The sequence below is a fragment of the Sminthopsis crassicaudata genome, chromosome 6 (assembly GCF_048593235.1).
Source record: "Sminthopsis crassicaudata isolate SCR6 chromosome 6, ASM4859323v1, whole genome shotgun sequence".
Classification (NCBI taxonomy): domain Eukaryota; kingdom Metazoa; phylum Chordata; class Mammalia; order Dasyuromorphia; family Dasyuridae; genus Sminthopsis; species Sminthopsis crassicaudata.
Window position 1 is genome coordinate 161,278,999 of NC_133622.1, and position 27,103 is coordinate 161,306,101.

General features: G+C 37.5%; 1 protein-coding gene and 1 long non-coding RNA gene across 16 annotated transcripts in view; both read right to left on the minus strand.

Annotated features, from left to right (window-relative positions):
* SEC31A (SEC31 homolog A, COPII coat complex component) overlaps window positions 1-17,379 on the minus strand; it is a 72,234-nt gene extending 54,855 nt beyond the window's left edge. For 10 of the 15 annotated variants that reach the window (XM_074273322.1, XM_074273319.1, XM_074273318.1 and 7 more), the window contains exons 1-8: window positions 17,066-17,379; window positions 15,487-15,569; window positions 13,681-13,804; window positions 11,416-11,614; window positions 6,673-6,768; window positions 6,117-6,257; window positions 4,520-4,662; window positions 1,355-1,454 (exon numbers count right to left, since the gene is read on the minus strand). In XM_074273322.1, coding sequence (XP_074129423.1) covers window positions 1,355-1,454; window positions 4,520-4,662; window positions 6,117-6,257; window positions 6,673-6,768; window positions 11,416-11,614; window positions 13,681-13,804; window positions 15,487-15,565 — 882 coding nt within the window. In that variant the 5' untranslated portion in view covers window positions 15,566-15,569; window positions 17,066-17,379. Of the gene's footprint in view, window positions 1-1,354; window positions 1,455-4,519; window positions 4,663-6,116; window positions 6,258-6,672; window positions 6,769-11,415; window positions 11,615-13,680; window positions 13,805-15,486; window positions 15,570-16,958 lie in introns of all 15 variants that reach the window. The other 5 variants (XM_074273323.1, XM_074273316.1, XM_074273321.1 and 2 more) reach the window with 2 other exon arrangements.
* A 1,847-nt stretch (window positions 17,380-19,226) lies between these two features.
* On the minus strand, window positions 19,227-25,531 carry LOC141545916 (uncharacterized). The gene is made up of 4 exons (XR_012483175.1): window positions 25,392-25,531; window positions 24,019-24,099; window positions 19,991-20,180; window positions 19,227-19,589 (listed from the first exon to the last, which is right to left on the minus strand). It is a non-coding gene; the product is annotated as an uncharacterized LOC141545916 (long non-coding RNA).
* Between the last annotated feature and the right edge of the window lie 1,572 nt (window positions 25,532-27,103).

Below are 27,103 nucleotides of genomic sequence, written 5' to 3' on the forward strand. Positions count from 1 at the left end.
CAAACCTACTTTACTTTTCAACTTCAATTTCCCTCTAAAATTCCCTAAATAGAAACCAAACAAATAATAATAAAGGACTGGTTATCAGTTTTGATATTAACAGCACAATTAAAATCCAATAGGGATATTCTTACTATTATTCCACCATTTATAGCATATATACACCATATAATTACCACAAAACCATTAGTAATATTAAAAACATCAAATTTAGTAAAAACAAAATTCATGAAGCTTTTCAACAAAGATTATATATCTCAGGAAATATTAGTAATATTACTAAAACTCCCATTAATAATGGCAGTATTAATAAAAATAGCTGGGTAGAATACGGAGAGCCCTGAACTTGGAATTAGCATGACCTGAGTTCAAATTCTGCCTCATTTACTATCTGTATTAACTCTGCCTAAATCAATTAACTTTTTTTAGCCTTATTTTCACCATTTGTAGAATAAGGCTAATAATAGCTCCTACCGTGCACAAAGTTAGCTTTTTTACCACAATAAAAAATGTATTTTGTATTTACATGAAATTTAAAATCTAAGAATCTTAAGAAACTTAATGGAATCTTTTATATCTGATGAATCCCATTTCTCTCTCTTAATTATCCAATTAATACTGAACAAGGCCTTCCTTCATAGGCCCCAAAAGGAGCCTATGTCCAGCACAGCCAGCCATATTACTAACAGTAATATTTAGTATCCATTTCTCAACTAAGCAATCCAACATGTATAAATGATGCAGATCATTTACCCAAGGATGATTAGAACTTTGCTCTAAGTTTGTTTTTTTTTAATCAAGGAAGGCATATCTAGCTTCCTCCCACCCACAATTAACTTATTAAAAGATAACTAAGTTGATAAGATAATTTGTAAATAACATATAAAGTGATGAACACTTCAAAACAAATTTTAAAAATTAGCTTTGAAAAATAATGTGACACTGGGTACCTAATGCATTTGATATAAATATGGAAGAATGTGATATTTCTAAGCCTAACATGTAAATTGGTTTCACTGCTTTAATGTAAAAGGAGTACTTACTTTATTAGTAATGTGTTACTATGTTAACTAATCTTTAGTAAGATTAATAAGAATAATTTGATTAAGATTTAAAAAAACAATGAGTTGCTCAATATGTTATTTTAACTTCTCTGCAGAATATTAGTGCCCAGATAACATCATGACAAAATTTTTCTTAAGTATAAAAATTCACCCACATCTCTTCAATACTTTCAGCTATCCTTCATTCCCATACTCAAAATAAACAATTTAAAGAATTTCTTCTTCAGAGAAAAACAAAATAGCACTACTTTAGGGAGAGCAAATTTTAAGACAATATTAACTTCCCATACCTCTCCTGTGTTGGGGTTGCAGCAGAGAATTTTGGCATCTTTTCCACAGCTCAGCAATAACTCAGGATCTGCCATGCTCCAGGCAATGGCCAAAATTCCTCTGTAGAGAAATGGAAGGTGAAAGAAAACAAATTTTTAAGTATAATTAAATCAAGTATTTTATTATTTTTTTTAATTATAGTTTTTATTTATCAGATATACGCATGGGTAATTTTACAGCATTGACAACTGCCAAATCTTTTGTTCCAATTTTCCCCCTCCTTCACCCCACCCTCTCCCCCAGATGGCAGGTTGACCAATACATGTTAAATATGTTAAAGTATAAATTAAATACAATATATGAATACATGCCCAAACAGTTATTTTGCTGTACAAAAAGAATCAGACTTTGAAATAGTGTACAATTAGCCTGTGAAGGAAATCAAAAATGCAGGTGGACAAAAATAGGGGTATTGGGAATTCTATGTAGTGGTTCATAATCATCTCCTAGAATTCTTTCACTGAGTGTAGCTGATTCAATTCTGCTCTATTGGAACTGATTTGGTTCATCTCCTTGTTGAAGAGGGCCACATCCATCAGAATTGATCATCATATAGTATTATTATTGAAGTATATAATGATCTTTTGGTCCTGCTCATTTCACTCAGAATCAGTTCATGTAAGTCTCTCTAGGCCTTTCTGAAATCATCCTATTGGTCATTTCTTACAGAACAATAATATTCCATAACATTCATATACCACAATTTATTCAGCCATTCTCCAATGGGCATCCACTCAGTTTCTAATTTCTGGCCACTACAAAGAGGGCTGCCACAAACATTGTTGCACATACAGGTCTCTTTCCCTTCTTTAAGATCTTTTTGGGATATAAACCCAGTAGTAACACTGCTGGGTCAAAGGATATGCACAGTTTGTAAATCAAGTATTTTAGAGAAACAAATCATTTTCCTCTTATCTGTGCAAAATAATGAAGAATTAACTACTTTTTCTTCCTTCTAGAGAAATCTTAAAACCTAGTAACATCATTCCATTTTCTCTATTTAATTGCTCCAATCTCTGACAAAAGACAACTCTGTTTAAGGCTCCCCTGCCCCTATTCCCAGGATCCCATTTCTTCTGGTATCCTCTAGCAGTATACCATTAAAATTGTTCCTTCCCCATCTCATTCATCTTCAACCTCCCCCTATCTACTGTCCTCTATATAGGCTCATCATGTTATAGCTAAAAGGGACCTCAGAAACCATCACACTTTGGAGATAACAAACAAAGCTCTAAAGAGGGTCAATGATTTGACCAAGACCAAGCAGAAAGGTAAAATTTGACTGCAGGTGTTCCACTTCAGAGGCCAGGGCACTTTCAACCATGCTTCTATCTTTAGCTCCTGCCAGTCCCATCTAGGATGCCCTCACCATACTTTGATAATCATTAAGTTCCATAGTTGTTCTTTCTTTACTGCCAATCTCCTAAAGAAAAACTGTCTACCACTGAAAAAAATTGAAAGCTAGAACAGAGTAGGTAATCCTGCATACTCTTAACCAATATTGAAGAGTAAAAGATAAAAGATGAAGGCAAAGAAGTCAAAGAAACACACATAAAAAAAAAATAAAATTAAAAATCCAGTGTAGGGGGCAGCTAGGTGGTGCAGTGGATAGAGCACCAGCCCTGAATTCAGGAGGACCCGAGTTCAAATCTGGTCTAAGACACTTACTAGATGTGTGACCCTGGGCAAGTCACTTAACCCCAGCCTCAGGGGGGAAAAAAATCCAGTGTAGAGTGAAGAGATAAGAATTATAAACTTGAACAAAGAGGATGGCAGAGCAACATTCAAAAATTTAAGAGTATTCCATAAAAAGAAATTTGCAAAAAATTTCTAGTCTATATTTCCAAACTAAGGCCAATATAATAAAAGTACAAGCTGGATCAAAGCAAAAATAGAACATTTACATATAATGACTAAAAAAAAGTTCTCAAATTCTAGCTTTTCTACAAAATTTGGAAAGCAGAAGTTCCATATGAAATCCAGAATCATTAGTTCAAGTCCTTCACAGTGAGTGGCAGGTGAATAGTTAGCAAAGCTTTTTAACCAGTTTTCCTTCCCACGAAAGCTTAATTCCATTTTTCTTAATAGAGTCAAGCAAGATATTAAAATTGCAATATGATAAATCTAGAGGAATCCAGAATTACCACAAACATACCAGAAAACCTCTACAAATGCACTAGAACAATGATAATGAAAACCAAAGAGACATGACTCTATATCCCTCATCCAATCCAGAGCTGAACATGAAAAGAGCTAGAAGCCTGCAGATGATCTGGGCAGAGATTAGTCGCAGGAAGCAAAAATCAATCGAATCCAAAGTATAGAAATTAACCAAAAAGAAATCTGAGAGTCTTTAAATGTTTAATTTCTCCAGAAAGCATATTTTTTCACTTTTATAATTAAAATAATTTCAAAGGATTTATTGGCATCAAAAGTATTTTTAAAAAAATGAAGGTGCAACAAAGTTAACAGCAATATTGTAAGGATGATCAAGACTTAGATAATTGATCAAGATAATGATTAAAGACAATTCCAAGACGATGAATGATGAAAAATATTATCCACCTCCAAAAAAGAGAAGTGATTGCAGATTGAAACTTATCTTTTTAAACTTTCTTTATTTTTCTTCTTTTTTGCAACACAGCTAATATAGAAATATGTTTTGCATGACTTCACATGCATAACATCAAATTGCTTGTCTTCTCAAGGAGGGAAGAGGAACAAGAGGGAGGGAGAGAATTCGGAACTCAAAATTTTATATAAACACTATTAAAATAATTTACGTGGAATTCAGAAATATTTCATGAAATATTTTAAATGTTTTATGTGTTAACTATTTATTTGTGTCATAAATTATATAAATTAATTTGCATTATATATAAATGTTTTTAAAAGAGGTTAACAAAAATCAATTTATTTTATAACAAAATGAGAACTAAACTCTAAGTGATTGAAAATCTATTTGTGAAACCAAGTTTTATAAAAACATATTTCAGTATTGAAAATTAAAGAAAAAACAATTTTCATTTGAGAATTACAAATACTCAAGAAACAACTCTATTTAGAGGTCTTAAGTTCAGCATGTATGTACACACACACCCACAACCACACACACACCTTCCTACCTTGCATGGTTTTCCAAAACACGGAGTGGGGAAGAAGCAAACCGAAGATCCCACATCTGAATCACAGGTAATCTGTCATCTTCAGAAGCAAGAACCATTTGGGTAGCAATATCAGGATGCCAAGCCAATCCCGAACAGTGCATCTATATGTATATAATTTACAGAATAGACAGTAAGTAGCCTTTTAAAAATTAGCTTGGAAGTAAAAACATTTCTTCATTAGCACACATTAATCAAAAATATTAGCTCAGAACCAATTTGTAAACAAAAAACTCAACTTTTTTTTCCCCAAGAAACTTTTATTAAGTGTCTCAGAAAGATTAATTTCTGTTGCTTTCACTAATTATGTGATATCTGGTAAGACCAGAACTTTTAGCCAAAATGAATATTCCTGCATGTACCACAAATGAAGGAACTAGATCTATGATTTCATGTTTCCATTCCCTCTATCTGTGCATATTAGCACTGTCTCTGCAACTGATAGTCTGACTTTTTTTAAAAATACACAAACTATTACAGAAAGACAGCTAGAAGGCATTACTAATAAGCAAGACAGATTTGGAAGTTTCATGTTGAATTTAAATGCTTTAAAAGAAAAATCACTTTTTTCTCACTTTTATAAAGGAGACCAAGGCATAAATCTTTTTTGGTTATTACTAACTATCCTTGAGAATAGTTTATTTATCTAAAAATTTCCATCTCACTACATGTTCTCCAACAGAAGCTTCATCATGGTATGGAGGTGAGACTGGGTTCTCAAAGGACTTGGAAGTGTAGATGGGCTTTGGGAGGTTAATACCTCCCAAATTTGCAGGCAGAAAAGAATTCCCTATTTGGGGCAAAAAAAGAGCAGGATAGAAAGATTATGGGGCCAAGAATGTGAGGTAAGAGCATCCCCCTAGTAACAAGAATACCACAGACCTGGCTCAGCACCTTCCTGTTAAGTTCTTCCTCACTCTCCCAAAAAATTTCAACTCCATTTTCTGTGAGATTTTTTTTTTTTCCCCAGCAGGAAGATCTTTATTTCTCTTACAGAAGAATGATATTGAGATCACATCATCAGGGTTCACCAAAAAAGTGCTTTCCATACATGCTGAATCTCATCATTTCTCTTTGAGAAATGAAGTTCCATAGGCATTACTATCCCCATTCTATACATGAACAAACTGAACTTCAGAACTAAGGAACACAGAGAAAATTATGAACTGGGATCTGAATCTGGTCTTTCTAACTGATGCTCTACTTCAAAGACAGAAGTCAATGGAAAAGCAGGATTTGGCAGCCAAATTTGCTTCTGGAACTCAGACCTTTCACAATGCAAGAAAGAGAGTACCCAATACTTCAATAGGTGAGGGATAAGGACCACACCCAGATTAGACTGGCACTGGGATACCAGTACCTTCTCTGCAGCTTACCTAGAGTTCTAGGAGGCCAAGGGACTCATCCAATCTTCCACAGCCAGATCTTGTCACAAGTGGGCTACAAGTGTTTCTGGTTCCAAGGACAAGTTTCTAACCATTATGCCACACTGCTTCCCACACTTCAAATACCAAAAATTTTAGTAAATTTAACAAGTTCTTCACAAAAAGATACTCACCCTGTTGCTATGATCGCTGACTTTGATTATAGGTTCATTTTTTCTAAGGTCCCAAACAGTAGCCCGGCCACTGGGACTGGCTGAAGCTAGAATATGTTGGACTTGTCTGTTCCAAGCAATGCAGCTGATATCTTCTGGGGGCTATATGGTCCAAAACAAACAAACAAACAAACAAAAACTGTCACAAACAAGTTGAGGATCAGGTCATAGAATTAAAAGTCTTAGGGAGATCACCTACTCCACCCTCCTTGTCATAGATGAGGAACTTGAGGCCCCAACAGGTTAAGTAACTTTCCTAAATTCATACAATGGCAAAAGAGAATTTGAGCCCAGTGCTCATCTCAAACCCAACAATACCCTAATCACTAAGCCTAAGTACATTTAAAAACATTTGTTTCACTGGGGACAAAATCAACAATATATAAACCACAATTTCAAATGCATTTCCATTTCCAGTGAAGCAAATTTAAATCTGTTCAACCTCTGAAGCATCAAAACCCATTTTGGATCAGTTTATTTCATTGTTACTTAAAAGAAATCAAGCAATAATTAATACCTGTGTCTTGGCTCCAGGTGTCATGGGAGTTGCAAAATTATTTAAATCCCAAATGTAGATTTCAGATTCATTAGCCCCAGAGGCTACCAGATTAGGCTGCAATTTAAAATAACAACAAACAGTTGTCAAAATAGTCATGAGAAATGGCCCTCCTCTCCACCTACAAAACCAGGAACAAGGCAGCCACGTTTGTTTTTGCCTCTATTTTTCGCATCTACTCTCTTCATCATATCATTTGTTTAGAAAAAGAAAATACAATCAATGAAATGGAATGTTTCAGTACCATGCTATAAAACTCTTATGATTTGATCAACTATGATAAACTTAGCTCTTCTCAGCAATGCAGTGATCCAAGACAATTCCAAAAGACTTGGAATGGAAAATGCCATGCATATCAAAAGAACTATGATGACTGAATGCAAAGCATGCCACACTATTTTCACCTTTTTTTTTTTTCCTCCTTCTTTCTTATGTTTTTTCCATTTTTGGACTGATTTTTTTTGCACAACATGACAAATACAGAAGTATATTTAAAAGGATTGTACATGTATAATCAGATTGCTTATTGTCTTAGGCAAGAGGGAAAAAAAATATGGAACACAAAATCTTAAAAAAATGAATGTTGAAAATTCTCTTTACTTCTATTTGGAAAAATAAAATACTATTGAGAAGAAAAATAAATAAATAAAAATAAGCTTGGAGATTAAAAAAAAAAAAAGAAACCACCTCTCATCATTAACCATCAAGATTACAAATTAACTATGGAGAAATGGTACCTGGTACTTTGGAGGTTGTGTCTATGGGAATATTGACATTTTATGCCAACTGGCATTTTTTCATGATTTTTAAAGAGACTGGGAAAATTCCCAACCACCACCATGCAAAATCCCCTCCTATAATTGCATCTCTGACATCCCCACAATTGACCTAAGAATCATTCCTTCATGAAATAAATGCAAGAAAAGCTACAAGAGGTGGCTAGTGTAAACTATAACTACCACCAAGTTTTAAATCTCTCTGTACTTCTCAATTAATTTTCTGCTGCCTACTTTAGGGGAAGCTACTTCATGACAATATAAAAATGTGCCATGAAAGAAAATGGGGCTTTCAGGATAAGGTAAGAGCCATTGTCACCACACCCCAAGATATTATTTATGAGCTTTCAACAGAAAACTAAGGGAAAAAAAGTAGTGGTGGGTGCTTCTTAGATACTAGCCATTGACAGAAAAAACTAAATATTGGGTACAAATATAACTAACACAAAAGGGTGGAGGGCTAATATGTATTCCAGGAACTGTGCTAAATCTTAACACATATTATGTCATTTGATCCTTACAACAACCCTGGGAGGTAAGTGCTATCACTATCCCTATTTTACAGTTGAGGAAACAAAGGAAACATTTTAAGTGACTTCACCAGGATCACATAGCTACTAAGTGTCTAGATTCCTAGACAGAAGTCACAAACCTAGAGGTTTAGAAGTTAGGTTTTCAGTTTCAATAACCAAAGCAATTACTTAAAAATAAATACTTTTAAACTTCAAAAAGAGGCACCTTCAAAACAAAGTTTTGTAATGACTTGCTCTTAATAGGAAAAAAACAAACACCCTCAACTAAAAATTTAATTATAACAAATTGTTATCTGGCATTCTATAAATCTAAGAATATTAAAATGTACTTCTCCAATCCTAGGAGGAGACAGAATGAACTGACAAATCCAGGTGTGAAGTTACATTGGGAGCTTATAAATTCATTGTAGCAATTATTATCTTTGTTAAATCTTACACAAAACTATAGAACTATACTACCTTCTTCCGACTCACGGATATATGTTTTCATTAAAACTTATAAATAAAATTCAAACAGCAAGTCATGTAAGGATTCCTTCTTAACCTCCTCTGCATCTGATCCAGTGCAGATTGAGGTTCTGTTGCCTACACAAACTCAGAGATAAGTAAGATAGGAAAAGGGATGATAAGCCATCAGTACTTTTGCTCATCCCAGTTGGAAAGGACCCTAATGGTCCAAGTCCACCCCACATGCCCAATATCAAATATTAATCTAGCCTCTGCTAAATATCATAACCAGTAAGTTTTCCTAATACAAACTCCTCTATTGGGCATTTAAAGCCCTTATTCCTCATTGGTCTGGTCCTAGATGTGACTTTCCTTCAGACTCCACAATCAAGTCAAACAAGTCTTCTTGTTCTTTATACATGATTCTCTATCTCCTATCTGCCTATTTTGATATAAACTCTCCCCCCTTGCTCAGAAAGTACTCTTTTTCATCTCTATCTCTTTACCATAAAAACTAAATGGAACATGTATGACCTACTTCAAATTGCTTGCCATCTTAAATAGGGGGAGGAAAAGGGAGAAAAACTTGGAACTCAAAATGTTATTAAAAAAAAAAAAATGACCACTGAAAATGATCTTTAAGTGTAATTGGAAAAAATAAAATATTATTTACAAAAAAAAAAAAAAGCAAACATCATCTTTCTACAAAGGCTTTTTTAAAATAAGGTACAATGGGAAGAATATAGGGTTTGGTCCAAAGACTAACACATACTCACTGTCTCTGTGACTTCAGATAAGTCACTCAACCTCCCCCACATCAAATTTTTTCATCTGAAAAATGAGGTCCTTTCCAACTATGAGGCCCTGAAAGCTAATGCCTTCCCCACCACTCCCAACTCTAGCCTGCAATTATTTATTTTTTTCTATACCTCTCTACGTAGATGCCATCTTCCCCAACAGAATTTAAGCTCCCTGAAGGCAGGTCTACTTCCCTTGTCTTTGTAGCCTCAGCACCCTGCACATAAGAAAGGGAAAGGGACTGGACTTAAGATTGTTTTGGTACATGGAATTCCCAGAGGGAGAAAATTCCCTTTATCTCTGAAACACATCATTGTTTGTTTTATAAAGAGTCACTTGGAGCACAGGGGGATTAAATGACTTCTTAATTATCATACAGTCAATAGTTTCAAAGGCAGGAGTAGTAAGCAAATATTTAATAAATACTTAATAAATTACAAGCAACTAAATAGCACAATTGATAGAGCCTGAGACATGAGTTTTACTAGCAATGACCCTAGGCATTTAAATCTCCAGATGCCCCAGTGTCCTCATCATTAAAATGAGGATAGTAATAACACCTACCTCTTGGGGTCATTGTGAGGATCAACTGACTACACACACATACATATACTTGCGCACGTGTATATTTGTATAAAAAGCACTTTGTAAAACTTAAAGTACTACATAAATGCTAGTTATCATTAGTTCTTGCTATTGGGTGACTGAATAAGGGGACCTATGATCCTATAAAGATTTCCCACAATCATCTCTCCCACTTCTGATGAGTATTATCTTCAACCCAGGGCAGACTGTCCATTGCCCATTCCAGTCCTGCCAGTCTATCCTACTGTGAATACATGAATCGTAGAAAGGGAATCACCACCAGCTCAGCTCTCTTTTCCCCCTCCCCAGAACAGAGCCAACTGTGTACTCTCAGGGGAGCATTGCTATCCCAAGTCTTTAAACTCAAACCTACGGAATCACCAGGTTCACAATTCCTCTTCTATTCTATGGTCAAAAAAAAAAAAAAAAATTCATCCATGGAATGGTCCATGGAATATAGATATCCATTAGGCCCCCAAACTTTACTCCACACTTCATCCCCAAAAGTGATAATTATATCCTTGGGCCTATGAACCACAACTAGTCTTAAATAAACTCAAGGGGGGCTAGTATTGTACAACTCTAGAAAGAAGACAAGAAGCCCCTATGGCTAGTTCCTGACGAACTAGCAAAGCCCAGCAGAACCTGCATCAACAAAAGTCAGGATGCCGAGAGGGGAGTATGGCATATCTATAGGGGCCACTGTAATGACTGCTTAATGTATTAGCTGGGCTTCAGTCAGGATATCAACTTCTCTCAAAGGGAAAATCCTTTGCTGTCACTCCCACAACAGAAACCCTGGGAAATCCTGGCCCTCCTAAGCTCTAGCTGCCTGGACAATTCAGAAATTCCCAGGCTCAGTGTAAAGTTCTGAGTAACAAGTAAGATAAGGCATTCTCCACTCTAGGGCTTCAGGTAATAAGGGAATAGGGAGTGTGCTTGCCCAAACTAGAATCCCTGAAATCAGGAACTAAATTTCTTCTGTCACCAGAAGCCAAGTAAGCTCCGCTCCCTCTCTAAGCCCTTCTAGACTTTAGAATCTAGAATCTAGAGAATTCTCTTAAGATTTATTTATAAACATTCAGTGAAACCCTAACTTGAATTTTAACTCAGGGTTGAAAATCAATTGCCTACTTAGCCCTTTACATTTTTTCGCATGAAATTTTTAAAAAATTATTTTAGAAGGTAAATTTGATACATTGCATCTATAATCACTGATCATGTTAGAAGAATAGAATTTACTCTATGTAAGTTAAAAAAAATTTTGAAAAGTAAAAATTCTCAACATGCAATAATGTATGTCCTTTCATAAAAAAAGCATAGGTAGGTGTAAAAATAGCAATCATGTTTTCCACATATGTGGGAAGTTCTAAGTCTTGTATGAGACCTGGCCCCTATACACACACACACCCTGACCATTTTTCAGAAATACATACTATTCAATTATTTGGGACTTTAGTTTTTAATTCCAAGACTAATTACTGATATCTTCTAATGTCTACCTGCTTCAAAACAGGGCAACACATGCCCAAAAGAGCTGTTTTAATCAATTCTCCAAATCTAACCTGGAAAACATTCACATCCAAGGCTCTCACAGGCCCTGTATGTTTGTCATTCTGGGCAATCACAACATCACTGTCTCCAGCAATAATTCTGGAAGGATCATACAGAATAATATTCCCGTTTTCACCCCCTGCAATTAAGACTCCAGAAAGATTTCCTTTGGAATCCATCTTATGAGGTCCCCAAATCAATTTGTGGTACCTGAAAGACAAAAAAAGTAAAACAAGTCACCCATGGTGCCAAATAAAATGCAAGGAACTAAAACCATGACACACCTTCCCTCTGTACCTCTGTACCTCTTCCCCCCAGATAACTAGTTTTGTGAAAAGCAATGCAACTTTCAGAATCTAATTTAAACATCAAAGAGAAACAGCATTCCTGTGTATTCAACCATAAATAGAGAACACAAAAATCTTCTGCAAACACAAATTAGAAAATTAGTTTAATGCACCAGAAAAACAAATAAATATTATCAGGGCATATAAAAATGTTCCTTATACTGAAATAGATAGCAACTCCTCTCTAACTTAATAGATGATGTTTCAGAGGACTTGTAACTGTACTGGAAGTGAGTTGCTCCCAACTCAAACAAAAATAAAACACCACCAACATTGTTCCTTATTCAACATCTTTCTGAGTTTAATAGGAATTGCTAGAGCAGGCATTCTTCTGGTACAGCCTTTAAAACTCAGGATTCAGGATGGATAGTATTCAGGATGGTAAAATTTAAGTTGATTAAAAATAAACAAGTTAAATGAGGAAGAAAGCCACACTATCAAAGGCATACGAAAAAAAATGTTCAAAACCAGTAACTTTAAAGCAATCCTGAATCTGATGGTTATGAATTCTCATAACCATCAGATTGGCAAAATTGACAAAAAAGAAAATGAGAAATTTAAGAGGCTGTGGAAAACAGGTACATGAATACACTGTTGGTAGAGCTGTGAAGTGGTCCTGTAATTCTAGAAAGATAAAGCCATGTCCTCAAAAGTTATTAAACTGCATAGTCTTTGACTACTATTAGAGGATACCTCAAAAAGATCAAAAAAAGGACCAATATATGTAAAAAATATTTATACCTCTTTTTGTTGTGACAAAAAATTGAAAATGAGGGGATGTCAATGAATTGAGAAATTGCTGAGGAAGTTATGGCATGTGAAAGATGGAAGGCTCTTATGCTAGGGATGATATGGGGGATGGTATCAGAAAAAGTTGAGAAGACTTAGATAAGATGATACAAAGTAAGCAGAACCAGAAAAATTAAAGTACCCTGAGAAATCTCTACATTGATGCTAAGTACAAATCATCTACCTATTTCTCATGTTATTTTAGCCCAACCAGCACTTATTAAAAACTGGGCTAGACATTGGGGGTACAAAATGAAGGCAAAAATGAAAACAGTCCCTGACTTCAAGAGCTCATATTCAATTGAAAAAAGAAAACAGAAGTCACAGAATTGTGGGTTCTTGAAACAGAAAGAAGTCTCATCTCTCTTGTGCACATAGGAGGCAAGGTCACTCTCCATAGCAATTAATTTAGAGAGATTAAATAAGCAAAGTATTAAAATACTTTGTTTTTAACAACTGAACCACAACTAGCTATGTTAACCATGGCAAATCTTTTCATCTCTTTCATCTGCAAAATTAGAGGGGTAGGATTAGATGGTGTCAAAGTTCCCAATCCAGCAATCAAGTCTGATGTATTTATGACTCTAAAAAGAAAATGTATAATTTGCAGAATTTTAGTATTTTAACATTACCACCTATCACTTAAGTCATTAGTGGTTTTGCAAGAGCAACCAGATTTCTACAATAAAATTCTTGCTGTCACAGTGGAACTACTATCTCATATTCTTTAAATGATAGGGGAAAAAAGATTTTTTTTTTTTGGACCTGTGATTTCATGAACATAGGAAACTCACTATGAGGAAACTTCCCCTACCAATGAAGGTAGGGACCTGTACTATGACTTATAGTGTTGGCTGAAGCAACTAAGAGCAATTAAATGATTTATCCAGAAGAAAAAAAGCAGCTTACATAGTTAACAGTGTGAAAAACTTATTTTTAATCTCAAAAGAAATTAATTTATATTCAGTGTAATAATTAATTACACTGAAAAAACTGAAAAATTATCACACCAAATCAAACTCAAGAGATTTCCAACAATTTTTCCTGCAATTGTTTTACAAATTCTGGTTAGAAGGGCACCAACTACAAAAAGCAATACACTACTGGCAAAAAGAGTTAAGTGTAGACTGAATTTCATACCTATGGGAAGAAGAGAAAGTAGCACAAGATTTCATATCCAATGATGGATCAGACAGGTCTAATTCAAATATCTCCAGAGAAGCATTGGTACTAAATGTTGCATCCAATTGCTGAGCAGATGTTCCTATGAAAAATAATTCCAAAAAAAAGGCAGCAAATTAGGGGAAACAGTCTTTATAACAAAAAAGTTTTTTCTCTAACAAAGTTGCAAAAAAAAATATATCAATGGACTTATGAAAGGGCTGAATCATTACAAGAAATGCACATTGAAACAAATAACATTTTAATTTCATCTATCAAACCAGCAAAGGTGGCATAAGATAAAAATCCCAAGTTTGGAAAGGAACACATTATGACTTTATTGGTCGAACTATGAATTGGTGCAATCATTCTCATAAAAGATTATATTAAGAAGTCTTCAAATTATATATACCATCAGAACCAGAGGGTACCTAGGAGGTACTGTATACAGAGTGCTATAGTTGCAGTAAGAAAGACCTGAATTCAAATTTTGCCTCAAATACTTACTAACTGTGTGACCCTGGGCAAGTCACTTAAACCTGTTTGCCTCAGTTTTCTCATGTACAAAATGAGCTGGAGGAGGAAATGGCAAACCATTCCAGTATCTTTGCCAAGAAAATTTCATAGGGGATTATGAAGCGTTTGAAACAACTGAAACAAAATGAATAACAACAAATGTCTCACAAAGATTAAAGACAAGAGAAAAAGGTTCCAGATATAAGAAATATTTATAGTAGTCCTCTTCACTGTAACAAAGAACAAGAAAAGTGAATGACTATAGAGTGAAGAATGATAGTATGAAGAAACTGATAGTATATAACCATATTAATGAACCTTTAAAAAATACAAAGAATTCAGAGAAACTTACTGAACTGATACAGAAAAATGCAAGCAATAATAGAACAGTTTACATAATGGCAATAACACAAGAATAAGAAAAGAATATTGTCAAAAACTTATTACTAAAAATATTTTAAAAATACATTTTATCACTGCATTTTCCACAAACTTCCTTGCAAAAAAATTGTCTAAAATAACAACGTAAGTTTTTTTTCCTTTCAATTATCTTTTTTCTTAAGAATTTCATTGTCAGTCATTCAATAAAAATTTACTAAGTACTTATTACATCCTAGGCACTAAAGACAAAAGATAATCCTTGCTCTCAAAAAGCTCCTAGTCTAAAGTCTGAGACAGCATGCAAACTATGTACAAATCAGTTCAATTTACAAGATAAATTGAAAACAATCAACAGAGGGAAGGCACTAAAAAAGGTTTCCCCTAGAAGATGGAATTCTACTTGGGGAATGGAGGGTCTCATGCAAGGAAGAAAAAAGCAAGGAAGCCCATGTCACTGGAGCAGAGGAGAGGGAGGGGACGGAAGTTATGGGAAAGATGGGGGAAGGATGGAGGGAGAGAGGGGAGAGGGAGAGAGAGGGGGGGGAAGAGGTAAGGTCAAAAATCGAGGAGGAAGGCAGCTCCAAATTATGAAGGTTTTGAAGTATTTTATAGTTTATTCTGGAGATAATACAATAAGACTTTATCTAATCCAAAGTCTTGATATGTATGAAATCAAGTGGATATTTAAATAGAGATAAAGAAAAAGTGGGGCATGACTAGTTAGGGAAAGGAGATGGATGGATCAAATTATTTTTAAGAACAAATTTTACATTGCTCTAAAAAGAAGTCTCATTTTCTTAATAGCGTCTACTTATCTGAACAATAAAACATACTAAGAAAAATTCTAAGCAAACCTGCTTTTAGGAAAAATGTCTCTCATCAGCTTACCTGTAGCCAGGTAAATGGGATGGCACTGGGCAGGGCTCCATGCCTGTGTGGCAGTCCGGTCCACTTCTTTTAACTTCATCCTGCTATACAACAATATTACGGAGCAGCATTACATTGCCAGAAACTCACTACCACCCTACTCTGCCAGATAGACCAGGCCTCAGACTGTCTTCCGCAAAAATAAACAATAGCCACTGACACTAAATAAAGACCAGTGGGATCTGCTCTATCCAGCAAACTTTTTCCTCCCCAATCCAGACCAGTAATTTTATTGGTGTAGACAGCCATCCAGGGAACTCCCTCAACCAAATCTGCGCCAGTTCAGCAGAAGTAGGTTTAGAAAATTGCCAGGGACACTAAGATGAAATGACTTATTGCTAAATCCATTAAGCAAAAGCACTCAAACAGAAGCTAATTTCAATTACATACATCCTATACTTTTGAGGAAAAACATCAAAGATTCTCAAAAATAAAAGGGCAGTTTACAAGATATGATAAATATCCTGACAAATCACCTAGTTTATGTAAGAGTCTATTTCAATCATTTTGTTTCTAAGTATCTTTTAGGGAAAAAAAAACCTTAAGTACACAAATTTTCTGTTGCATAAGAAACGATGAGACTTCCAGGCTATAACTGACAATAACATGACACTTTTTAAGAAAAGAGAAATCAGGCTTAGAAATGATACTTAGACACTAAGCCAGGAAAGAGCATGGTAACCGGGACTTATGGGACGTGGGTCATGAAAACCTTAATTTTTTTAAAGAAATTTCAAACTCCCTGGAAAGTGACTTTGGGATCTATTTCTCCACTTTTCCTCTATGTCCGGGTTCTCACCCAGAGACTGACTGGTCGGAGGTACCACCGGCCCCCACCAGCCCGAGCCTGGCGCCCTCTGGCCACCTCCTTCTCCTGGTAACAACTTGCGGGAAGCCTGGGGCTCTCCTCCCCCCCAGCCGAGTCCCACTTTCCTCGGGACGAGCGCGCTCCGGACCACTACAAAGGGGTTCCTGCTGTGTAAGTACCACCGGGCTCGGGACCGGCGTCCGAGCTTCAGAGCAGGGGCTGCAGGGACGCCGGCCTGCGATCACTCATCGGCGTGCTGGGGAAGCTCCCGCACAATCGCCCCCAGACACCTCCAAAGTTTTCCCTCGCCCGGCTCCCCAAAAGGCTCGGCTCGCATTCCGTCTTAGAACGCAAAATCATCATTACAGAGAAAGCCAGGAGTCGACGAGCCAGAGGATTAAAGACTAAACTTGCAGGGGCTGGCCCCGCCGGCCCGAGCTTCTCTCCCAGTTGGAAGGAGATCAAAGGTCTCTGACACCCAAAGCCCGGGGTCCGCGGCTGTGCCCCGAAGGAGCTGAAGGAGCAAACTGGCCGCGCCGGGAAACTAAGATCGCGCCGTGAAAGGGACCGGAGCCAGCCGCGCCGCCCTCCCCCCGCCTGCCTCAGTTTCCCCATTTGCACTTGCCTACTGAGGTGGGCGGGAGAATGCAGTAGCAAGCCCTGCACAACAGGCGGCACCTGCGGAGATGCAAAAGTACACGGACTGGTCCCCGTCCCCGACTCCGTACGCACCTAAAGACGGCGGGGTCCGTCAGGGCCCGGCTCGCGCTCTGTCCCTGGGGTCCCGCCGGGGCCGAGCCGGGCTCGTCGCTCGTACTACCGCTTCACTGCCGACTCCGATCCGCCAAGGAGAAGGAGGACACTTGCCGGACCGACAGTTCGAGAGCGGGAGCGATGAGAAGCCGGGATGTCTGTCAGGCCGTCGGTCAGTCAGCGGAGCGCCGCAGCTCTGGACGCAGCCGCCGCGGTGCCCCTCCCCCCGACCGGTGAACTTCTCCAACGTGGCAGCCGCGGCCCGGCCCCGCCCCGCGAACACTTCCGGGAGCAAAGGGGCGGGAGGGGTAGGGGTGTGGAAGAAGAAAGGCTTTCCCGAGCGCAGGCGCACATGCAGCCACTGGGCGCTCCTTTCTGGCGCAAGCGCACATGCTGCCACGGAGGCGCTTTTGGCAAGAGTACCAGAGGGCACGCTTCCGATATCCGGCGGAAGAGGAAATACCACGAATGATGCAGTCCCTTTTGCTTACCATTCCGAAATACCGATCCGTACCCCACCCCCTCCAATCTTCCCACTTCCGGGGTGAGGGTCACAGATCATCTCAAGATAGTAGAGGCCCCGGGCCGACTCTAGACTACGCGACTTCGCCTCCACAAAACGGGACGAGTCAGAGGAACGTCCCGCCCGGAGTGGAGAGGTCACCTCCCCCCGCGGAATCCGAGCTGGAGGAGGACCAGGGGCCTGTTTGTTTGGGCTGCTTGGGACATAACCAGGAGTAACGGGCTGAAATTAGAAAGGCCAACGTCCCTAATGAAGACAGGCCAGGAACCCAACAACTTTAAATCCTCGGTTTTATTTGATGTGTAGTTAAAAGCCGAGATCGCTTGCCCGTGGTAAAGCAGCAAGGGTTAATGGAAGAGCATAAGTTCTGCTTTATTGAAAGTCAACACTGATGATACAAGTTCTGAATTCTGGCACTTGCAGCGCCAGGAACTGCTGAGCAGAAATAAAACGGCAAAAAACTCAGCCTCTTAGCAAACGTCACCGGCGGGCTGCCGCAAAGGATAAGCAGAGCCTTTAAGTAGGATTTTAAGCCAGGTGAGATAAAGGCAGCCTGCAGTAAAGCTGGGGCAGCTGGATTGTGGAGGAGGTAGAGGAGCCCAGTGCCAAGTGTAGAGGGAACACTGGGCCGAGCCAAAAAATTGCACACAAATTCAGCTGTGACCCGAAGCAACCCATTTAAACCAACTGTCTCTATATGTATTTCTTCATATTAATAACACCTGCTTCTTAATTAATATGTGGAGTGCAAATGATTCAGATGGTAATAGGGAACTGCTGTAATGTGTGTAGCACCAGGGCTTTTCGGAAAGTCTATTGGAAAATGGATTGGAATGGGGAGCAAAGGAGGGATTCCAAAGTGATCATGATATAAAAGTAGAGGTTGCAAGCCTCTGGGGTGGTCATAACCAGTTATCTGTATGGTAGGTGAAAGGCTAAATTCAACAAGTTAAACATAAATTGGAAATTGCACCCTACCAAGTTTTAGTCATTATAGTGTATCAAAACAACTGGGGGGGGGGAGGTATCAGAAAGCCTTATTTACTTGAAGAAAACCTTATATTCTTAAACGGTGAACCTGTAAGACATCGTTGGATATTTCTAAATTAGAGATCACTCTAGTGTGTAAAATTTTAAAAGCCTATTTTCTATTTTTTTAAACCATGAGGTGCTTTATTATTTGATCTCCCTCATCTTGTGTGTTATATCTTGTACATTTTGCATGTACTAAAATGGTTTTAGCAATTAGCTTGAACTTTATACATGTTTCAGCACCATAATAGCCTTGAGAAACATAAAAACATAGAAACAAGATGGTTCTACTCTTTTGGGGAAAGAAACAAGGTGAAAAGAGGGAGTGGGTAGGTAAGATCTGAGAGGTAAAAATAACTCCTCATTGTGAATAGAAAATGTGGGAGAACTGTCAAAAGCTTTAACAGGATTATAATTCAACTCAGAATCTAACTTTCCACTCATTCTGAGCATAAATTTCTTATTCAAATCAAGTTAAGCACATTGAAATTTACTCCCACAGAATTTTAGACTTGGAAGTGGCTATCTAATCCAACTGAGTGTTACTTGCAAGCTTAATGAAAAAAAAATCATTTTTAAGTTCAATTTCTTTTTGAATACTTTACTTTTAATTTTTTGTTTGATTAAAGATGGCAAATGTTGAAGAAAAAGTTGTACTCTGGTTAACCAAACTCAAATCCAAAACAGTGTTTAAGAAAATTCATTTCCTAAGTTAAGGGTCCCATGAAAATTTACTAAGTTGAATGAAAAACTGGCTTTACACAAGCCTAATCAGAAGCTGATAAACTGACTGGAGAGACTGGGTATTCAAATGTAGAGGGAATCTGAACAGAATTACAAAACAATCCTTTCGTTGTGCATCTGCTGATGAAATATACGTTCCAAAAACCACACCATACTGAACTTAAATGCTGAAACTCCACACACGAGATGGTCTCAAGTCACAACCTGAAAATTGACAAACATGACAGAAAGGAAATAATCAATATTGGAAGCACTATGGTAAGATGGGTATACCTTTGCACTATAAATCATTAACATTAATAAAGTGTATATTATCAGTTTAAAATCAGGCAAATACAATAGTTAAATGTCCATTCTCTTTAATTAGGAGATTGAACAGAGGAAGTCTATACTCTAAAGAGGGGTCATTGTTAAAAAACATCTCCACTTAAACCATATTTTATAAGCACTTTTTCTGGCAGGAAAAGTCAGAAGCAAAAGTAGGTATGTGTAGAAGGAAAGCAAAGAAAACCATAGGGAATGATATGGATCAGAATTACAGGTACATACTATTGTTCCTCAATTAGCAATTTAGATTTTGAGAAAATGACATCTAGCAAACTTACCTTTTTCTATTAGTATAAAGTAACATAGCTGGAAGGGACCTTGGGTCGTCTAATCAAATCTCATTTTATAAAGCAGGAGAAAATTTCACAACAGTGTCAAAGTTCAGTTGTGACTATACACTCCAGAACTCTTGGATCAAATTCTGAACAGGTGATTTTCTTCATGAAGTTATATTATCCAGCTTTATTCCTAGGAAAAGACTCTGATCAATATTTGCAAAATGAAATACATTTCAGATATGGTCACTGTGTGGGTTTAATTTGCCCGATTTGCCTTTTTGAGGGGGAGGAGGGAAAAAAGTATAGGGTCCAACAATGATGACAAATTTACATAAAAAATACAATGAGTTTTACATAACTGTTTGGTATTGTGTGGTACAGCAAACCCAATTTACAAATACTCAAGAGATATCTCAAATGAATAGAAATATTTATTCCTAGCAACTTTAAGAAGCGTACTATCTCCAGACTGGACTCCAGACCAGTCTAAAGAGGTTAATTTCCAGAGATTGAAATGAGTTATATAGTCATGACCGCAAGAATAATGCTTGGAAGTAACATGAACTTTTGACTTGAATTTTATGATCATCAGTTTTACAACAGTTTACCCTATTTCATTTCCCAGATAAATTAAATCTCAATCTACCTTAATGATTTTATAAGTTACCCATTAAACTAGGGTAACCAAGGAGGTTCGGTTTACCTCAGGCTTCCACAATAGAGATTATCCAGTTTACAGATCCCTTAAAATGTCCTCCACTTGATTAATTAGTTAGCTTCTTCTAAGAAGTAGAGTCCAGGAGATCAGATATTTCTACTAGAGGAGCAGGTCTTTGTTCTCCTCTCCAGAGCCTTAATGATTAATAGACCCTTGAAATTGGATCTGGAATTATCTGAGATTTAAGTTTTGGGATTCTTTTTAAAATGGCTTTCTTGGATAGTCCTTATTTCCCATTACACTCAGTATAATTTTTTCTATTTTACTTTGTATATGGAAATACTCGATTTTTTTACTTAGTTCTACCATATAGTTTAATCCAACTCAATCATGAAAGCAGAAATTTAGGAATGAGCTTTGAAATTATGTTAGCTGTTTTATAGAACAATTGTGTAGTTTAAGCTACCAAGGGTGAATGAATACTGATTAAACTTTAGTTTGCAAAAATTGTTTTAATAGCAGCTTTTGACACTCTCCTCCCCTTTTTCCTCCCCCCACCTCCTTTCTGGTTCCAAGTATTTGACATCCACTGTGATAATTTTACTTTGCAGTAACTACTATTAATCTCAGAGACAAGATCTTAGTTCAACATCTGGTAACCAATTTTATGACCCTGAACAATTCACTTTAACACCTCAATACCCTCTACTAATTAGAACATACTGTCAAAAAGTTGCAGAACCTGCCAGCCAACATTAGTGGAAGGACTTTCCTCATTTGGGAGTTCCCTGTTACCTATGTAGGAAGTTTTCACTTACATTAGATTTTAGAAATAAGGATTAAAGCAATCTCCTCTATTAGCCACCCCCCCTTCAGAAACTGACTGTCCTTTAAGGAACTGGTCCCTACACAAGGAAATAAAAACCTGGATCCTAATAATTGGTCACCAACGTAGGAAATAATTTTTCCTGGTCCTTTAGTCAAGAATAATTTTTGTATCTGTAAAAGCCTAGAAGCAGACCCTCTTCTACATGAAGCCTACTCACCCACAGAGTATTATTTAAAAATCAAGCTATGCATAATAGAAAATAATTTTCATATGCAAACTTTTTTGTTTTTAAGGAAATGCCCATTTATTAAATTCACAATAACTTTTTTTAAAAGTTACTACATCCTGACTTTAAGCCCTTAAATAAAACACTTCATATTTTTTCCTACAAGCAATACAACTAAAGGATTCTCTGATCAACTGACATGGTCAAATCTGTGCTATTTAGGAGTATTAATTTGGCAGATGGAGGACAATTCTATCTGAATGAAGATGAAAACATGTCAGAAGTGGAGACATATCAACCAGATGAAACAAAAAACAGGATGGGGGAGGAACAAAGTCAAATATGGATGACTGTAAAGACATCACCAAGAGAATAAAGACTATACTTTTCTCACCTCTAAAATTAGTGTCTGGAACAGACCCCCAAATTTTCTTCTACCTGTAATTTATGATCCTATATTGTATTCCAACTTTTCTCCTATCTTTTATGATTAAAAGGTAGTTTAATCTTGAATCCCTAAAAGATGTCCCATTATTTCCTGCTACTCAAATCTATGATTCTCTCAACAATCTGGTTAACTTCTCCAATAAATTCACAGTAAAGACTTGAGATTTTTTGTACCATTAGCAGGAAAGGAATGTGGTCTATTTCTGTATTTTTCAGCTAAAACATTTATGTGCAAAGCAAAAAGGGAAAAAAAAAATAATCCCAAACTTCAGAAAATAGCATCCATTAAATTTAGGAGTCCTTTGAAACCCATGCTGAAAAAACTTGTTGTGAAATAAGAAAAGTTCTGATCTTGAAATGACCAAAGTACAAACTGCTAATGAGATCACAATCTGGGAGGAAGAAACATTGGTGTTTTTCCATTCCCAGAATTAGCGCAGCACTTTGCATAGTCAGGGCTAAATAAATGCCTTTTGAATTGAATGGTTGGGACCTTCAAGAGAAAAACATTTTAATTAATTTAAAATGTGCATGAGATATATCCTTCAAATCTGTATATATCAAATTTGAACATTTAAGCCCAAATATTTTGTATAAAAACATCGTCAGGTTTTCCTCATCACTGTACAGCATGCCATCTTTAAATTTTGATTTAGCATAATCTACGTATACCGAGTAGGTAATTGACAGTTATTCTAAGTATTCTTCCACAGAACTCATCTTTGTCATCATAATGAAAAAAAAAAGGTATGGCCACCATTCAGTATTCACATCTCTGTAGGTTAATGTTGAACTATATAATTTATGAAGGACATGAGCAAAAGTCATGAAGACACAAACATGAAGGAAAAAAAAGACACAAACATGGAAGCAAAGTACTTTCAGCTACAAAAATATTTTTAAATTAAGAAAAAGAACAGGCAGCCCTAGATTTCCCAAAATTATCAAGTGATTTTTTTTTTTTTTTTGGGGTAAGGCAAGTAGGGGTAAGTAACTTGCTCAGGGCCACTCAGCTTTGTGTTCTTTGTGTTAAGTGTCAAGTAAGAATTTGAACCAAGCTGGAGCTCTATCCAAAAAGTCATTTAGCCTGCCCCTATCATTTATGCTTAAGTCCCAACTCTCTTTACTAAATCCCCACCCTAAACTCCAGTCCTGATTTTCCTTCTCCCTGCCCTTGCCTACATCTGCAACCTTGGCATTATCCTTGACTTCCCATTCTCCCTTACACTTCCACCCTACCAGTTTCCAGTTTCTCTTCTCCCAAGGCCATCACCTAAATTTATTCAGGTACTGTCATCAGCTCCTGCCTGAACAATTTCAATAATCTACCAATTGATCTCCCAATCTATTCTCTTCTCCAATCCATCCTCCACACACTCTTCAGAAACCCCAAAACCTACATTATTTTCATCCAGATATTTTCCACTTTAGAACTTATCTAGGTTTCCCACATTTGACACTGGTCACACCTTTGTCCTGGCTATCCTCTGAAATATATTCCCACATTAGCAATATGTTCGGCTTTCAAATTTTTCAAAATTCTATTTAAGTACTTAATACATAAGAAGCATTTGTTGATTCCTCACACCAGCTACTGAAGCCCTACCACTTCCTTTTCTCCACAAAAAAATGTTTCTGACATCATTTTATGTTATTTCTATAAGTGCTGTTATTTTCTCTAAAACATAAGGGCAGTAAATCATCTTCAAAATAAAAGTAAATATGCATCATTGAAGATATTCTAGCTAATCAGATTGTATAATGGTAATCAAGTAACTTGTTACTTTAAAGCTAACAAAAAAAATACCCATTTTGATTTTTTGGGGCATTCCCATATACCCAAAAATAGTACTCTCAGGATAACTTACATTTTAATCCACTTCACCTGCATATTCATTATCTTCAGAATTTTAGGTTATCCCTTTCCAACCTCTGGAAGAACGTAATTCCTAAGAGGAGAAATAGTCTGTAAATTATCTGTTCACCCAGACACAGATATCTGTAAACACTATCTTTAGACCAATTTGCATATCCTCATACAAATATTTAATAATCACAACGGTTCATGATGTGAACAGCAGTGAAAAGGTTTAATCACTGGATATGAAGTCATTAGATGAGGTCAAAAGTATCAACAAAAGAAATTGAAACCTTACACCATTTTTTAATCTTCATACATATGTACCACTCCACTAAAATCAGGGAGTGATAAGGATAACCTTAGCTCTCACCTTTTGGCCTCAGGAGCTGCTTCAAGGCCAGAAAGTCCTCTAGGCCACGAGCATCTGGTACAGTGCCCTGCACAAAACCATCACTTTAATGTTTGCTGAATGAAAAACACAAATTCTAGATGGATTTGTGTTTGCAAAAATTTCTTTGCAAATGATTAATGATTCGTTTTAGCCAACAACTTCCAAAATGTCCAAAATCAGGCAATTCAGGTCTGGCAACCGCAATATATGGATTTGTAAGATGTTTGTCACACACACACACAAAAAAATTTACCATTAGGTAAATAATTTCGTTCCTATTAAAATATTTTAAAAGTAGTAGCATTGGTCACAAATTTTGTCCTAGATCCACACACGTAAACGTAAGAATATGGAGGCCCAGGGAAGTGGCCTAGCATACATTTTAGTTTCTATTATTAAGTCTGATTCCTACAAAGTAGTAGACATCCTATTTTGGGTAGAATATTAGAAAACCCTTCAAAAAGGAATGTTAAAAATTCCCTTGGTTATTTATACATACACACACACACACACATATAAAATTACGTTTTGGTGGGGTTTCTTCACTTCTCTTTTTTAAACTAATTTAATTTTTAATTCATTGTCATAAAAGGTGTGGCACTCGCTGAGGGGTGGGATACAGAACTAGGTTAAAAATACAAGATGCGCAAAGACTGCATTAAAATGGGCAGGATTTACAAGGCACTTGGATTACCTGCAGGAGCCCGCTACCAAGCCTGGGAGAGACGCGGAGATGACCCAGGTTTTATCAGAAAACAGAAGCGCCCGCCCCGGAGATGGCTACTAGGCCGCGATGCCCAGGCCAAAAGGCCGCGAGGGCTTGGAGAGAAGGTAGTCCAGGGAGCCCCTGCACCCCGGCCTGCCGCCTCCACACGTGTCTCCTCCCCAGCCCGGCAGTGGAACGGTGGCCGCTTGCCTTACAATCTCCCTCCCGGCCAGAGTACAGCAAGATGGGCGGGCCCCTATTTCGCCCCTCCGTCCGTTCTCACCCTCCGATTCGGGAGACTCCCAACGGCTTTCATGCTGGCAATCTTCGACTGCGGGGCACCGGAGCCTCGGCGGAAGAACGGAAGATGGGAAAACTACAGCAGGAAGGAGGAAAAGAAAGGAGAGCGTCCGCGAGTCCCCATTTAAAGCCAGAAGGGGGCGGGGCCCCGAGCGAGCCGAAGCTTCCATTCCGATTGGTTCCTCAAGTGCAAAGCGAGCTATGATAGGCAGCATTCAAAAAAAAGGGGGGGGGGGAAATATCCTTAGAAAGGAGGCAGTGGAGGAGGAACGCGTCGGTTAGGTCTCATACCCAATCTTCCCGCCGCAATAAGGAGGCCCAGACCGAGGATGGAGCTAACGTTCTTTGACGTCATATCCGGCGCGGGCTACTACTAGGGAATGTAGAGGTGGTCGGATGTGCCTGTTTTCTATCACCTAACGAAATTCAGTCCTTTCTTTATTTAACTTTTAAATTTTTCATAACCTGGCTGAAGATACCCGGCTGCACGTTAAGCATGTCGCATTCTCTGTTCCTTTTAAGCCCGGGAACTTTCACGTGCCTAGAATGCACTCCCCCCTCCTCACATTACAGCCCCTCTGCTGCGGCGCAGAAATTTTCTTTCTCTCTCCCCACCCTCCCCACCCCCGCCTCTCCCAACTGCTTGGGCCTGCCCCTTAACTACTTTATACCGGCCTCCGAACGCTGAACCGGGAGTCAGCCACACCCAGGTTCTAGTGCTGCCTCAGACACTGAGACCTCACTAAGTGACCGTGGGCTAGTCACTTCACTAAAGAATGGCTTAGGAAACTAACTAAAAGCCGAGTATCTTAACTGCGGTCCCCTGGCGTAATCAAAGAGCACCAGCTTGCTTCTTCAATGAGCCTTTGTAATTCTCAACTTCAGCCTCACTCTTCTACTCCTCCCCGTGTGTATAATCAGTCCTTGTTAAACTTCATTTCTACTCCCCTCAAATACCTTCGTATATCTCGCCTCACTTTTACAGCCAAACTCTCAAAAGATTCTTAATCCTTTGACTTCTAGCTTGACCAATCTACTGAAATTGCCTTTTCCCAGGCTGCCAACAATTTTTTTTAATTTAATAATCTTTCTTGTTTTTTGTTACATTTTACAGATATCGGAGTTGAGAACCCCTGCTCTTGTGAAAGAATTGAATCATTTTTAGTAATATTTTATTTTTCCAAAAATAGGTAAAGATAGTTTTCAACCTTGATTTTTGTAAGACTTTATTTCAAATTTCTCTCCTTCCTTGTACCTCCCCCAAGACAGCAAGTAATCTGATACAGGGTACACGTGCAGTCCTTTTAAACATATTTCCATATTTGTCATATTATGCAAGAAAAATTACAACAAAAGGGGGAAAAACATGAGAAACAAAAAACAAACCAAAAAAAGGTGAAAAATACCAGCCTTAAAACCATATTCAATTTCCTTAGCTCTCTCTTTGGATGCGGAGGGCATTTACCAACCAAGTCTATTGTATTATCTTGCATCAATGCATGGCTAAGCAGAGTCCATCACAGTTGATCATCACATAATGTTAGGATGCACAATATCCTCTTGGTTCTGCTCGATTCACTCAGCAGTAGTTCATATAAGTCTTTTCAGACTTTTCTGAAATCAATCTGCTCATTTCTTACAGAACAACAATATATTAGTGACTCAGTTTTCCCATATCTCCAACATTTATCATCT